This window comes from Myxocyprinus asiaticus, chromosome 19 (genome assembly GCF_019703515.2).
Source record: "Myxocyprinus asiaticus isolate MX2 ecotype Aquarium Trade chromosome 19, UBuf_Myxa_2, whole genome shotgun sequence".
NCBI classification, from domain to species: Eukaryota; Metazoa; Chordata; class Actinopteri; order Cypriniformes; family Catostomidae; genus Myxocyprinus; species Myxocyprinus asiaticus.
Window position 1 is genome coordinate 37,815,931 of NC_059362.1, and position 14,802 is coordinate 37,830,732.

General features: G+C 38.5%; 1 protein-coding gene across 1 annotated transcript in view; it reads left to right on the forward strand.

The window, feature by feature from the left end:
- The first annotated feature begins 3,048 nt into the window (after positions 1 to 3,048).
- Positions 3,049 to 14,802, forward strand: part of msraa (methionine sulfoxide reductase Aa) — a 101,153-nt gene continuing 89,399 nt past the window's right edge. Inside the window, exon 1 of the mRNA XM_051645319.1 lies at positions 3,049 to 3,241. Coding sequence (XP_051501279.1) covers positions 3,106 to 3,241 — 136 coding nt within the window. The 5' untranslated portion in view covers positions 3,049 to 3,105. The remainder of the gene's footprint in view (positions 3,242 to 14,802) is intronic.

The window sequence follows — 14,802 nt, forward strand, 5'->3', positions numbered from 1 at the left end:
AAAAAAAAAAAAAAACAATTCACAGTATAGTAAATAAATGCAAGCGTTCCCATTTATTACATTACCTATTTTTCGAAAGCTTTTTAATGGCACGAGCGCATTGTTTCCAGGACGGTGCGCATCTCCCCATCATGTGTTGGCGCAACATAAGGCCCGAGTGATAGCAATAAAAAGAAAGCTCTCAATGGCTTGCTGCAGTTGGTCCCTTGCTCAACTCCCATGAGATAACAAAAAAAAAAAAAAAAAAAAAAAAATAGTAGAGGGCCCATCTGGCTCCTCACCAGCTTTGTCAAGTCTCGCATACGCTGAAATGCTAATGCCACAGCTCATGCGAAAATGCAGCAGAGGTAAGAAAGAAGGGGGAAAACTGCTGGACTAACCCGGATACACTGCCGACGTATGTGGGGGGTCGGGCGAGTGGTATGTTAGAATGTGACAGCAGTTGAAAGCACCTGCATCGGGAGGGGGTAAACTAAATATTGGGTAAAAAGTGGAGGGGACCATTTGTCAAAGCCCACCTTGCACCGTACAGAAAAGAAAACGGGTCTCCGCAAATTGGATTTTAATTAGGCGATGGATTCAAGCATCCTGACCTCCATACAGTCTGAAAATCAAGAACCTATTAATATAGCCCGACATAATTTAAAACAGTGGCACTTTAATGCATTTACAGTCGACTGCTTTATGAGCTTTAAGAAGTAAAAATGAAACATGCATTTACAAAAAATTGTTTTTAGTAAAATAGACGCAGTTTGTTGACATGTTAACGAATCTGTGAAATCATTGACCAAACATGGAATATCGATTTTATCAAAACTTACACAAATAGTACACCTTGCGAAGCAGGAAATAAATAATATGGTTTTATCCCCCGAGATAATAATTGTCCATATCCAGTTTGGGGAAATGTCCAGTGCTGAAGTGCGTCCTTCCAAAACCATCAAATGTTCTGTATCGTCCGCACGCTTTTGCGCACGAGGCACCTTGATGCTACTGGATGTAACATAAATCATTTCCGTTTACAGTGTTGCATCACAAAATGTCCTTCAAGATTAACTTAAAAAGAAAGAAAAATGCATGTTAGAAGCGAATAGCCAGAGCGTGAGGTTTCGGTGCTTGTAAGCTGAGTCGGTCATCATGTGAAATGGTGTGATGCTGAGCGCGATCTGACTGAGAGGAGGAGAGCAGCCCAGTTTATCACAGACACTGAAGCTCTCCGTCTTGCTCCCCTGTTCCCTTCCCTTCAGAGAGGATTATACTCTGCTGGAAAGAGGTGGCATCTGTCGGTTTACTAAATAAATCGTCATTTGGAAAATAACGGAAAATAGATCCTGTAGTTTGCTTGCTGCACACTTCTGTTTTATTTGACAAATGCATATAGAGTCGTCACGATTTCCCAAACAATGCACTTGTTTTCTCTCTTTTTATTCCTCTTTCTGTTTCATATTTTCTATTCTTGATGCTCAAGTCAATATGCAATTTCAGTGCACGACTTAGAACTTAGTATAGCTTCTCAAACTGGCTTATATTTACAATTGAATAACATCTAAAAGCAATACACAGTGGAAGATTAGACATTTTATAAGACTCAATAAGCACAATAAATCAATGCTACCATGAAATGCATAATGGTACATAAACTATAAAGCACCTTAACGAAATAAGGCCTCATATGTGCCATGATTGATTTGGAACAATTCGACTTAAAAGATGGCACTTGCATAAATATTTTTTAGTACAATAATAAACCTACAGAAAGTATAAGTTCATAAAATTGTGTCCAAAAATGAAGGCCGACTCCATATGGCCTGTCATCTGTGCGTTGAATCCCACCCCCATGCACGCTCATGCCGCACTGATTTATTGTCGAACACTTATTTATCTTTATCCTTGCCTTATTTTATTGTTACGTGAAAACGTTTCTGCCGACTCGAAATCATTGACAGTTCTCATTTGTTTAGTGATGTAAACAGTATGGAGTGAGTAGTAGGCTAACCCAGAAACAGTCCCCCATGTCATTTAATAAAAGTATTTCTCTAAAATAGTGACTGCTGTCGCATTACAAATAAAGCTATCTATCTATCTATCTATCTATCTATCTATCCTCGTTAAATAAATCAACAATTACTTTATCTACAGTATCCCGTTTATTGCATGTATTGTGTGGGTTAGATCAGTCCGTGCACTTGCTTTAAGGTCAGCAGAGGTATCCTGTTCCTCTCTTGTTGCAGTTTAGAGGACTGTCGTCTGCCGCACGCGTGCCTCAAACAAACACATTCGACACGCAGTGAACTCCAGATGGTAAAGCTTTTCAATCCACCCCTATGCTGACGACATAAAGACAGTCTCAAGAGTGCTCACAGACAACCAACACCTCCCAAGACTCGATAATATAATTTTATTAAACAAAGACATGTCTTCTCACGATTAAAATGTTTGCCTGTGATGTTGGACTATTTGACAAGGTATATTTATTTGAAACAGTTATTGTATTGTTTTGTTATGGTATTGCTTTTAAGGAACTTTAAAGACATTTCCAGCCTTAGTGATGTAATAATTGGGTTCAATTTTACTGACGGCCACATTGTTATTATTATTATTATTTAAACAAAATTATGATTTTTCCCCCAATACTAATAGAATACTTTTATATTACTTATACTAATACTTATATTGCACATAATAGCCTACGAGATCAGAAATATCCTGAAACGAATGCAAGCGTACATAAACAGCCAATAAAATAAAGTAGGCTTAAATGCCCCAAATATACTGTATACACTGAATAAATAAACAAACACAAAATTTATTGTTTTATATATTTTTTAATTATAATGTTGATATTTTATTACTAAATCAATAATAAAATAAATAAGCTTGTCCGACCATTTATTTCACTGGTTATGAACACCATTTCTGAATCACTCAGAGCAAAGGTTTGCACAAACTCCTGACCCAACACTCTAGTCCATTTGTAAAGCATGCTTACTTATTTACAATTATTATATAAAAAAAAAAAAAAAAATAGCGGTTAGGTAACCCGGCGCGCGCTTGTGTAACCTCTTGTAGTTACACAAGTGAGGCTCGTGCTGTGTGTTTGTATCTATGGTTGCGCGGACTCCCGTGCGTTTGATTTGGCGTCATTTTATCCAAAACAGAATGGGAGATATGTCTTCCAAGGTGCAAATGCCATCTCCGGAGGAAGCTCTACCGGGAAGGGAACAGAGCATGAAAGTGTCAGGTATGGCTTTATGAATTTGTTGAACAGACTTTCTTCTTCAAGTTTGGAGCTCGCATGCTAGCGCGCATGCTAATGTAGGTTATATAGGCTAGGTGTCAAATCAAGAACATACTTAGTTTGAGAGAGAGCAAACGCGACGGAATACAAAGTTATTAATGTCACGAAAGAAGAGAACGCTGCAAAAGTAAATGCATGTTAAAAGAAAGCTATGAATGGTCTTCTGCGGTCGGGGAAACAGGGGCTTTGCTTTGTTTATGCTGTGTCTGTGAGTCGCGCATGCGTAGTGCGGTCACAAGTTATGGCGTCTATCCAAACGTCATTTTCGATTCTAGGCGTTTAGTAAGCTATTGCACCCTTTATTTAACTTTTTTTTTTTTTTTTTTAATTTTTTTTTTTTGACAACTTAACATTTAAATTTATGACACCATGTAGCAGCAACAACAAATGTTATACAGTCCCTTTCACCTCTGTTTCTCATAATTTTCATCAATTTTAAAATAAAGAGAAAAGTGTGACTATTTTGGGGCAAAGCAAAATGTTTTCAAAGCACATCTTTTTACCAAATAATGTCTTGAACAGTCTTGGCATTAAACATTCATTGTCCTCCTTAGAGGCAAGAGTACAGAGTAGTAAAGGGCACACTTGCAGTGCAGCAGAACAGCTGACTCAGGCTCTTACATAAAAATGGAAAAGCTACTTCAAGTAGGGTGAAGAGCTCTGAAGGGAATGGGAGGCTTGCCATGAATCCTAAATCTCCTTGCTTAAGTGACATCATTTACACAAGAAGGAAAAATAAAACATCTAGCTACTATAGTAACTAGTGATTTAGTAGCTGACATTTTATTTAGTACCCCCTAAGTAAAAGGGACAGTCACCCTGGAGTAATTTGAGGTTAAAACAATAGTTCATTCAAAAAATAAAAATTCCTTTACATCGTTCCAAACCTGCACATTGTTATATTTTTTTGGTGAAACACAAAAAGAGACCTTTTAAAGAATGTACAAACTCCTCTTTTCCATACAACAACAATTCATAGTGACCACTCTGTCAAGCTGCTACAAAACAACACAAACAACAACAATTTATAGCACCATAATAGTAATCCATACGACTCATATGTTATTTTCCAATTCTTCTGAAGTCATATGTTAGCTTCAGAATAACTTACATTTAGGTCTGTTCCAAAACACTTAACCTTTCATTATTACAACCTGGTCACTGTGAACCATGTAGGCTACATTCTTGAGAATTTCTCCTTGTGTGTTCCACCAAAAAAATAACAGCAAACAGGTTGGTATAAACATGGCAGAATTTTCATGTTTGGAAGAACTATTACTTAAAAGGAATAGTTCACCCAAAAATTAAATTTACTCACCCTCATGCCATCCCAGATGTGTAGGACTTTCTTCTGCAGAACACAAATTAAGATTTTTATAAGAATATCTGTGTAGGTCCTCACAATGCAAGTGAAAGTGTGCCAAAATTGTAACACTCCAAAAAGCACATAAAGGTAGCATAACAGTAATCTATATGATTTTAGAGGTTAAATCCATATCTCCAGATGTGATATGATAGGTGTAGGTGAGAAACAGATGAATATTTATGTCAATTTTTTGCTAGAAATTCTTCTCCCTGACCAGTTGGGAGTATATGCATGAAGAATGTGAATCACCAAAAACACAAGAAGAATGTAAATGTTAAAGTGGTCGTATTTAGAAGGTAACCCCCCAGTTTCCTAAAGTCTTGTGAGAGCCGCATTGAATGTTCACACACTGTGTTTATTGTTTTTATTTAGAGTCCTACAGAAACACAAACCCTAAACCTAACCCTATCCTTAACCCTACCACTAAATTGAACCCTAAACCTAAGCTTAGTAACAGCGAATGAGACTCATGTGAGACTTAGGCTGCTGGGGGATTATCTTCTAGACACAGCCAATTTAACTGTAGATTGACTGAGCAGGGTAAAGAATTTATAGTAAAAAAGGACTTAAATATTGATCTATTTCTCATCCATACCTATCATATTGCTTCTGAAGACATTGATTTAACCACTGGAGTCATATGGATTACTTTATGCAGTGATTTTTGGAGCTTCAAAATTTTGGCACCCATTCACTTGCATTGAATGGACCAAAAGAGCTGAGATATTTATATATACGAAGATATACTTCTAAAAATCTTCATTTGTGTTCTGCTGAAAAAAGAAATTCATACACATCCTGGATGGCATAAGGGTGAGAAAATTATGAGAGAATTTTCATTTTTGGGAAAACTATTCCTTTAAGTGCCATACTCAACTGAAAGCTTGCTTATTTCAGGATCTCGAACCTGTGATTACCAGTTACCAATCCTGTGCTATAGCCAGTATACCACACTACCGTGTTCCATTTTCTAAGTGGGTCCAAGAGGAAATTTCCCCCCATTTTTGCAGATATTGTCTTTGCATGCATTTTATATTTGAGAGCTATAGACTTATTTTCCAATTAACAATTTATATATATATATATATATATATATATATATACAAAAATACACAACACATACACATCGAATCAACATTTTACATTTAACGCACACTAATATCCCTCCCCAATCACCAGCGCAACCCTGACCCCCCAACGAACACCTATTATATATATATAATAAACACACATAATTAAACTAAACTCTATTCACATCTCCTCCCTGAGAGTCCCCCAAAAACACCAAATAATTGCCCCACTTCCTAACAAACAAGTCCCCAAACCCCAACGTTCTACTTGCCACTTCCTCGAAAGCTGCCAGCCTCCCAATCTCCGCACACCACTTTGGAAACGAGGGCGCTCCATCTGACTTCCATCCCCTTAAAATAATTTATCTACCAATCATGATACTGGTCAGAACTACATTTTTTATGTGTTTATCCCCCACATTTATGACCGCCCCATCACCCAAAATACAGAGTCTGGGGCAAGGTAAAATTTAAGTTCCCAAAATGTCACACATACAACTCTGAACCTTCAACCAAAATGCTTGGATCTTAACACACTCCCAAAAAACATGGGTGGTCTCTGCATCTTCTGATTGGCATTGCCAGCTGGTGGGTGTGTCTTTAAAACCAAGCCTATACAATCTAGAGTGGGTCCAATAGAATCTATGTAAAATCTTGAAATGCATAAGGCGCACCCTTGCATCTCTAGATGCAGACTTGATGGTTTTTAGAATCCTATCCCACACTCCCTCCTCCAAGTTTACCAAGTTTAAATCTTTCTCCCATAATCTATGGATAGAAGTTAAAGCTCTGACCCCCAGACTCTGAATTAGCAGGGAGTAATACACTGATGCCTCATGACCTTTTCCAAAAGCAGTAATCACCTCTTCCAGAGTATCTGCTGCTTTAGGGGGGTGTGTGCTACTCCCAGAAACAATACAGAGCAGGTGGCGCAGCTGTAAATACCTATAGAACTGAGATCTGGGAATACCAAAACGTTGAAACAAATTTTCAAAAGATTTCAACACCCCACTCTCATATAGGTCACCGAGTGTAGTAACCCCCCTCACAGTCCACTCTTACCAGCAGAAAGGGGACTTATTAATACATAATTTAGGGTTCAGCCATATCCTTGAGGCAACATTTAAATAAATTTCCTATTTAAACACTCTTTTGTCCTTACCGAGTGCAAATGCGAGATAACGGGGTGTAACTTAACCTCTCCGATTAGTTTGATAGAAAGGCTTTGCAATGGCAAAATAGGGGCAAGAACTTCCTGTTCAGTACAAAACGAGGGAGGGGCTCTCTCAGGTGGAAGCGACCAATGAGCCAAATGTCTGAGACCGTATGCATAATAGTAAAACAAAATCTTGGGTAGGCCAAGCCCAGCTTTGTCAGTCGGCCAGTGTAACTTATTAAAATGTAATCTAGGACGCTTACCATTCCAAATGAAGGACTTCGCTATGCTATCAAATTGCTTGAAATAAGAGAGGGGGACATCTACAGGGAGAGACTGAAACAGGTAGTTAAATTTTGGAATACAATTCATTTTAATAACATTAACCTTCCCAATCATAGATAAATGTAATGAATCCCACCTGCCCACATCGCTCGAAAACCTTTTTATTAAGGGATCAAAATTAACTCTAAATCAGACAAATGTTTTGGGAATAAAATGCCCAAATATTTAATGCCCTGTTTGGGCCACTGGAAGGCGCCTGGCTGGAAAGCCGTTACTGGGCAGTACACTGTCAGAGCCAAAGCTTCGGATTTAGACCAATTGAATCTGTATCCTGAGAATTTAGAAAAGGAATTAATAATTCTATGGAGGCAAGGCATAGATCTAATGGGGTCGGAGACGAATAATACAATTTCATCTGCGTAAAGCAGAAGCTTATGCACCACAACGCCCACCACCACCCCTAGAAAATCAACTTCCCTTCTTATCGCGGCTGCTAATGGTTCCAGGGCAAGACAGAACAATAATGGGCAAAGAGGGCAACCCTGCTGGGTGCCCCTATCCAGAGTAAAATAATCTGAAATTAATCCATTTGTTTGTACCACCGCTACCGGGTGTCTATAAAGTAACTTAATCCATCCAATAAAAGTATTCCCGAACCCATATATTTCCAAAATCTTAAAAAGATAATCCCATTCTACCATATCAAACGCATTTTCCCGCGTCAAGAGAGATGGCCGTGACTGGAGTCTGATCATTCGCCACTGACCACATAATATTGATGAAACACCTAATGTTATCAGGAGAGCTGCAGCCCCGAATAAACCCCAGCTGATTTATATGTATAAGAGATGTCATAACTTTACTTAATCAGTTAGCCAGAATTTTTGACAATATTTTTACGTGTAGCTGGATCAGGGAAATTGGACAGTAACTCTTACACTCACTTGGATCTTTGTCCTTTTTAAGAATCAGACTGATTCGGTCTTGAGTCAGGGTTGGCAGGAGATTTCCATTCTTTAATGATTCCGTATAAACTTCTAACAAAGCGGAGCCAGTTCTGTAGCATAAAATCTAAAAAACTCAGTGAGGCCTGAATTAAGGCCTGAATTACCTCGCCAAGCTTCTGCAAGGTTATCTCAGAATCAAAATAATTTTTTTTGCTCAGTCGTCAGTTTAGGGAGTTCTAATGGTTCCACAAAGTTTCTAATGTCTTCATCAGTAGACGAAGACGTGGAACTATAGAGATCAAGATAGAATTCTTTAAAAGCATTATTAACACCAATGGCTGAGGTAAATATTTAATCACCAGCTGATTTCACTGAGGGAATGGTAGAAAAAGACTCTCTCTGCTTTATATATCTAGCCAAAAGCTTCCCTGCTTTGTCCCCTGACTCAAAATATGACTGTCTTGCCCTGAATAGCCAAAACTCCACCTTCCGCGACAAAATAGTATTACATCTGTATTTCAATCGGGTCAATTCTCTGAATAAATAAATCTTAATTTTTTTTATAGTCCCTACCAGATGGGTTCAAAAGTCTCCAGATATCTGTAAGACCAAGATTTTTACACATCCTGTGAAGCATCACTGTTGCTCTAGGTGGCTTACACACTTTTGCTTCACTATGATCAAGGACTGAGTCCATCAAAAGATTAAGGTCTCCTCCCAATATTATATCATGAGGGGTGCCAGCGGCTTGCAACATACCTTCAAGATCTATAAAAAAGCCCTGATCGTCAGCGTTAGGTGCGTAAATATTAGCCAAAATCAACCTATGCCCCTGAATTTCTGTTAAAACAATAATGACTCTTCCTAATTTATATTTAATCTTTTTGAGACATTTGAATTGTAGATGCTTATCAATGTAATGTCTCCCCTGCTCTTACTTGAGCCAGCACTAAAGAAAACATGTCCACCCCATATCTTCCCAAATTTTTCAGCTTCCTGCGGGGAAAGATGTGTTTCTTGAAGAAGCACTATATCATATTTCTTACGTTTAAGAAAATAAATATCCTTCCTTCTTTTTATGGGGTGCCCCAACCCATTCACATTCCACGTGGAGAGAGACAATCCACTCATATTAACATTTGACATTTTGACATATTAGAAAAATAGATTGTGTGTCAAAAATAAAATTATAACGACCACATTCTGACATTAGTCCAACAGTCAAACCCCAACCTTCCCCCTGAACCAAACAAACAGAAAAAGGAAAACCTGCACAATAACCCTGCGCACGACCGCGCCAACTGGCGTCCATCCCTCTAAACTCAAACAGTCCATGCACGCCTACGAGAGCCCCCGTGACAACTTTGCCATCGGATTGCTCAAGTCCGGTTCTTCTATACAAATTTTGTGAGACAGAATTACACAACAGAAAATAATCTATAAAACAAACTCCAGCCAATAGGAGGCATAAGCACAAAGAACATGAAGATTCAGTGAATGAAGTGAATGTTCAGTGAGTCAGGTTCACTTGGCTGTTACATGAGTTGAACAGATGCCTTAATCACTCCAATGTTTTGCAAGAAATATTCTACAGAACAAACTCCAACCAATAGGAGGCATAAGCACAAAGAACGTGCAGATTTATCCACAAACTGTCCCAAAGGAGTGTTCCTCAACATTCCACAAAACAAACTCCAGCCGCTAGCCGTAACCAGCACAAAAAGATACAAAGAAGGTGCTCCATTACCTCGGACAGTCAAGTGAATGTTCAGTGAGTCAGGCCCAGTCGGCTGCGTCGAGAGCATCGCACAATGACTTAGTCATTCCATTGACTTTATGAAGGACATCGCTTGCTGTGGGCATGTAAATATTTTACGGCCTTCCTTAGTATCTGTTCTCAATTTGGCCAGGAACATCAGTGCAAAAGTGACCTTCCATTGATGTAAGAGTTTCTTGCATTCCTTGAATCGATCACGTTTCTCTCTTGTTGAATTTGCAAAGTCTGGGAACAAGAAAATGTTGTGGTTCTTCCAGGAAAGCCTTCCTTTACTCCTCACCTCGTGTAACATGAGATCTTTATCAGATGACCAGAATTGATCGGCGCCTGTCTCCCTCCACGGATCTCTAAGCCGGAACTCGACTCAACTTTTCCCAAACACACTCCAAGTCTATCTTGGTTGTTAGCGGATTAGCAGCTAATTCCCTCTCCGATGACTTCAGATAATCGATCCGTTTCTCAACGTCCGACACTCTTGTAACCACCTCAGTGAATTTCGTCTCCGTGGCAGTGATAGATCAACGAATTACAGCAAGATCCTCCAAGTCAGCAACGACCTTCGCCAGCATTGCTGACATGTTCAACAGTTGATGCTGAATCTCTTTCACTGCACTGTCCGAATTGAGTCCCTGGCCTGCGGTTTTGTCAGGGGTATCAGCTTGAGCACGTAAGTGTCTTTTAATGTCTCCAGAGCCAGAGGATTTTGAATTCTTTGACATATTGTCTTCCTAGAATAGCCAAGAATCAGGGTGTATCGAATCTCACCGGTTTATGACATAAAAAGTATTAAAACTAGCTAAGATCGCAGAGCTCACCATTCATACGTCCGACCCTCGCATGGCGCCACGCGACTCCATGCTATAGACTTATTTAAGTTTTAAAGTCAATCTGAGAAAAATCTTAAGAGAAACGTGAAATTTATTGGATTGTGAAAAGTGGGCATTCCATACCATAATAGAGCCAGAGCTGAATACGACTTTGCTAAAACAATGCCTAAATAGCTACTAAACTACATCCTCTTGGTTCTTAAAGGATTAGTTCACCCAAAAATGAAAATTCTCTCATCATTTACTCACCATCCCAGGTGTATATCACACCGGACTGTCATAAATTATATTATTATTATATTATATTCTCTCTTAACAACTGACTATCAACCGACAGCCTGAATGTCAATACAGTACAATACTGTACATTCTATATATACTATATATACTTTTTTATATATTTTTATTTTTTATTTTTATTGAATAATGTGTATCTACATAGTGCGTATTGTATAATGTACAGTGTATGTTATTATTTGTATATTGTTGAGTGTAATTATGTGTATATCAGATGTTTAAATTGTGCTGTGTTAATTTGATGTTATTGTAAATCGGTACTGTCTCATCACTGTCACGACTGCTATGTTGATCGGAACTGCACCCAAGAATTTCACACACCATTGCACTTGTGTATATGGCTGTGTGACAATAAAAGTGATTTGATTTTGATTTGATTTGATTTGATATATAACTTACTTTCTTCTGCTGAAATCATTTGAAGAAAAATAGAAAAATATCTTAAAATGCAAGTGGATGGTGATCCAATCTTTGAAACTCCATAAAAAACAGTCAGCACAAACGTCATCCATATGACTCCACTGGTTAAATTAATGTCTGTTCTAAAGCGAAACGATCGCTTCTGCTGTGAGAAATATCAATATTTAAGTTATTTTTAACTATAAATCATCGCTTCCGGTCAGCACCAGTACACACCTGTGATGTAATCACGTTGGCATGTTCACACGAGAACAGAAGCACTTGCAACACACCCGGAAGAGCAGCACTGGATTTAAATGGATATCAAGTGTACCGGTTTAGTATTTTCAATAGAGCGGCTTTCCTTTGTTTTGTTTTTGTTTTTTTTTTCAATGTTGACTTCTTGAGCATCAATTAATGTTTTCGCCTTTTGTAATAGTTGAGTATGAGTCCTCAAAATGGTGGATGTCCTGGAGGATTTTTCTTAAGAACAGTGGGCAACTTCACTGCTCAGGACAAAGCAGGAACTCATGCATAACTATCACAAAAAACACAAACAGTCATTGATCATCAAGGAAGCAACACACCATATTAGAACCAAGGGGATATAAACTTTTGAACAGGATCATTAGTGTATATTCAGTCATAATTTTGTCTTATGGAATATATGTAAATATTTTTTATGTCCAAAGGCTTCATCAGCGCAGGACTAACTAAAAACAAAATGCAGTTTTTACGATCAGTCTTATTATTTTTTGTAATGATAAACATGTAGGATATTCTGCAAGGGGGATGCAAACTTATGCAGTATTATCGTTTGCAGACCAGGAACATACATAAAGAAAATAAATGGGTTAATTTTGATTTTATGTTTACTTTGAAGGAATCGTCAGAGTACATAATGGTAGGTGATGATGAGTCTCAAAGCAGTGTGTGTGTATGTATGTATGTGTTTGAAACGCCTGGCTTTCAGGAGCATTTGCAGGCTGTTTGACATGCGACTCACATTGGCGTTCAGTGCAATGGCATGAAGCGCGCCCATGCAGGGATCCACCCTTTCAGATTGCAGTGAACTGATTATTGACACTCGCCTATCAAGGCTTCCCCTTAACAACGGGACTCCACCACGGAGCTGGAAGGTTGCCAGGTAACACTCTGCGACACTGATACACACGTGTCTCACTTTGAAGCTGTAATGAACCTGGTTGAAGGTTACAGACCACAGAACAGATGGAAGAATAAGATCAGAGCTCAGGGCAGCGCATTGTCTCTTTGAACATGAGCAGCTCTTACAAAAAAACTTTGGGGGGCATTTAGCTTCTGTGCTCAGAGAACAGGTTCAGTTCTTTCAAGTTTTATAACACTGGACTCAATCCACAGTTCTGTACTTTTGGTGCGTTATTATACTCTTATAATTGATGTTTTTTTTGTTTGTTTTTTTTTTCTTCCTAAAAGTGGTTAAAAACATTTAAATGTCTTTATTAAATGTCTTTATTAAGACATTTATGATCATTTGTTTATGAGTATGAGATGGAATGAGATGATACATTTTTGAATGGGGAAATGGCATAAGTGAAATATATTAAATATTGGCATTTAACATTAGTGAGTATGAGTATCAGTCACAAAAATGATTGTAACATAGTACAGTCAGGCCCTGTTCATACCTGTTCATTTGCTAAAGCAGAGAAAATCAGTACAAATACAGTGCTTGGACCCCTAATGATGCATTCCAGAACTTTGCAGATGTACATTTCTGAAATCCAAAAACTAGATATAGGTATTGCACTAACTGAAGAGCCACCTGTGTCGCTTAAATAATTTTTTTTGACTTTATTGTTTTTATGTAAATAACTAGTTTCAACATTTTACTTCGGACTGTTTTTTAGGACAAGGAAAAAAAAAACGTGACCTACATTTGTTTTTTGACCTTTGAAAATGGTTAAAATTGAACAATTTACTGATGGAGCTACATTGAGAGCCCCACATCTCTGGGATTTACCCATCTTTAAGATATCTAAAAACCTTTGGGGTTATAGGCACTCTTTGGAACACAACTTTGGTAAAACAGCAAAAAAGTTTTTTTATTCCCCCCCCACCCCCTCCAACTTTTGGACTCAAAACATTGGCATGTAATGCAACAAAGGGTGCTGAAGTCAACTGATTTCAGTAATAGACCTACCTATCTCTGTGTAAAAATAAAATAATGATGCTTCCACCTATCTAAGGTTATTTTTTGGACCTGTAGTTTTGCTCCAGAATCATAGGCGAAAATTTCATTTTGACCCCTTCTACAAAATAATGGATAACTCAGTAATTATTGATCCATGGTATTTAATATTTTGGCTTTCATCATCATATTGTATCAATTTCACCAGTAAAAAAAACAAAAAAAATCTTAAACAAAATGTTGATCTGGGGACTTCTGTTTGATTTGACATGGAATTACCCAAATGCACATTGAAAATGTGCATGTGTGATCATCAGCCTAATATAGACCAACTGCTATCATATCTTTCACGCTGGCGCTAGACGTACCATGCTAAATGTTACAAGGCAACAGTAATTAGTGGTAATGCATTTAAATACAGTGTTAGGATTTGGGTTCCACATAAGTGTGAGTGTTTTTTGGGGAGGGTGTCCTTGGGGCAGTCCCACTTTGGAGCAGCTTCACTGCATTGTCCCCAAAAATGGCAGTAGTTGCACAGGAAGTGCGCTTTTGGCACGCAGTGAATGGTTGTGGCACTCAAAAGAAGAAAATCTGCAGGATTTTCCCTGCTAAGACTGTTTTGAAAGTGAGTAGGGCAGATAGAGAGAAACTCTTGAGTGCCGGTGGACAACAATGATGAAATGGATGGATGGCTGAAGGAGGGACGCTTGGGGTGTGGGGACACTGGGGAGACTGGAATGGCAGACATTCCAATATCCTTGCTTATGTGCATCCGGAGAGGGAGAAGGGGGATTCAGTCTGGATGGAGATGGCAGGAAATGGCAGAGAAGAGGAATTTATTTGAGATTAGTTTTGATCAATTTGCCTAAATGGGCGCTTTTTTGGGGGAGGGGGGCGATCCTGACAAGCAGACACAGGCTGGAGCTTCGCCAGGGTTTCTCGGGAAAGTTGCCATGCTGAGAGTGCGGGAGCAGAGAGGGAGAGGAAAGGGATAGAAAAAAGCCAGGCGATACTTGGCAGGGTTCTATCGTAGCTCCCTTTGTCTGTTTGCTCAGCTTTGCGTAAAGGAAATAAAACATACCCTGAGTGTAGGAGCTTAGCTTCAGTGCTAAATAACAAAATCTTAAAAGAAAACTACATTATTTCGCAGTAAGCTAAGGGCAAAGGTGCACTACAATATTTGAGGCATTTTCAAAAATTCTGAAAGAAT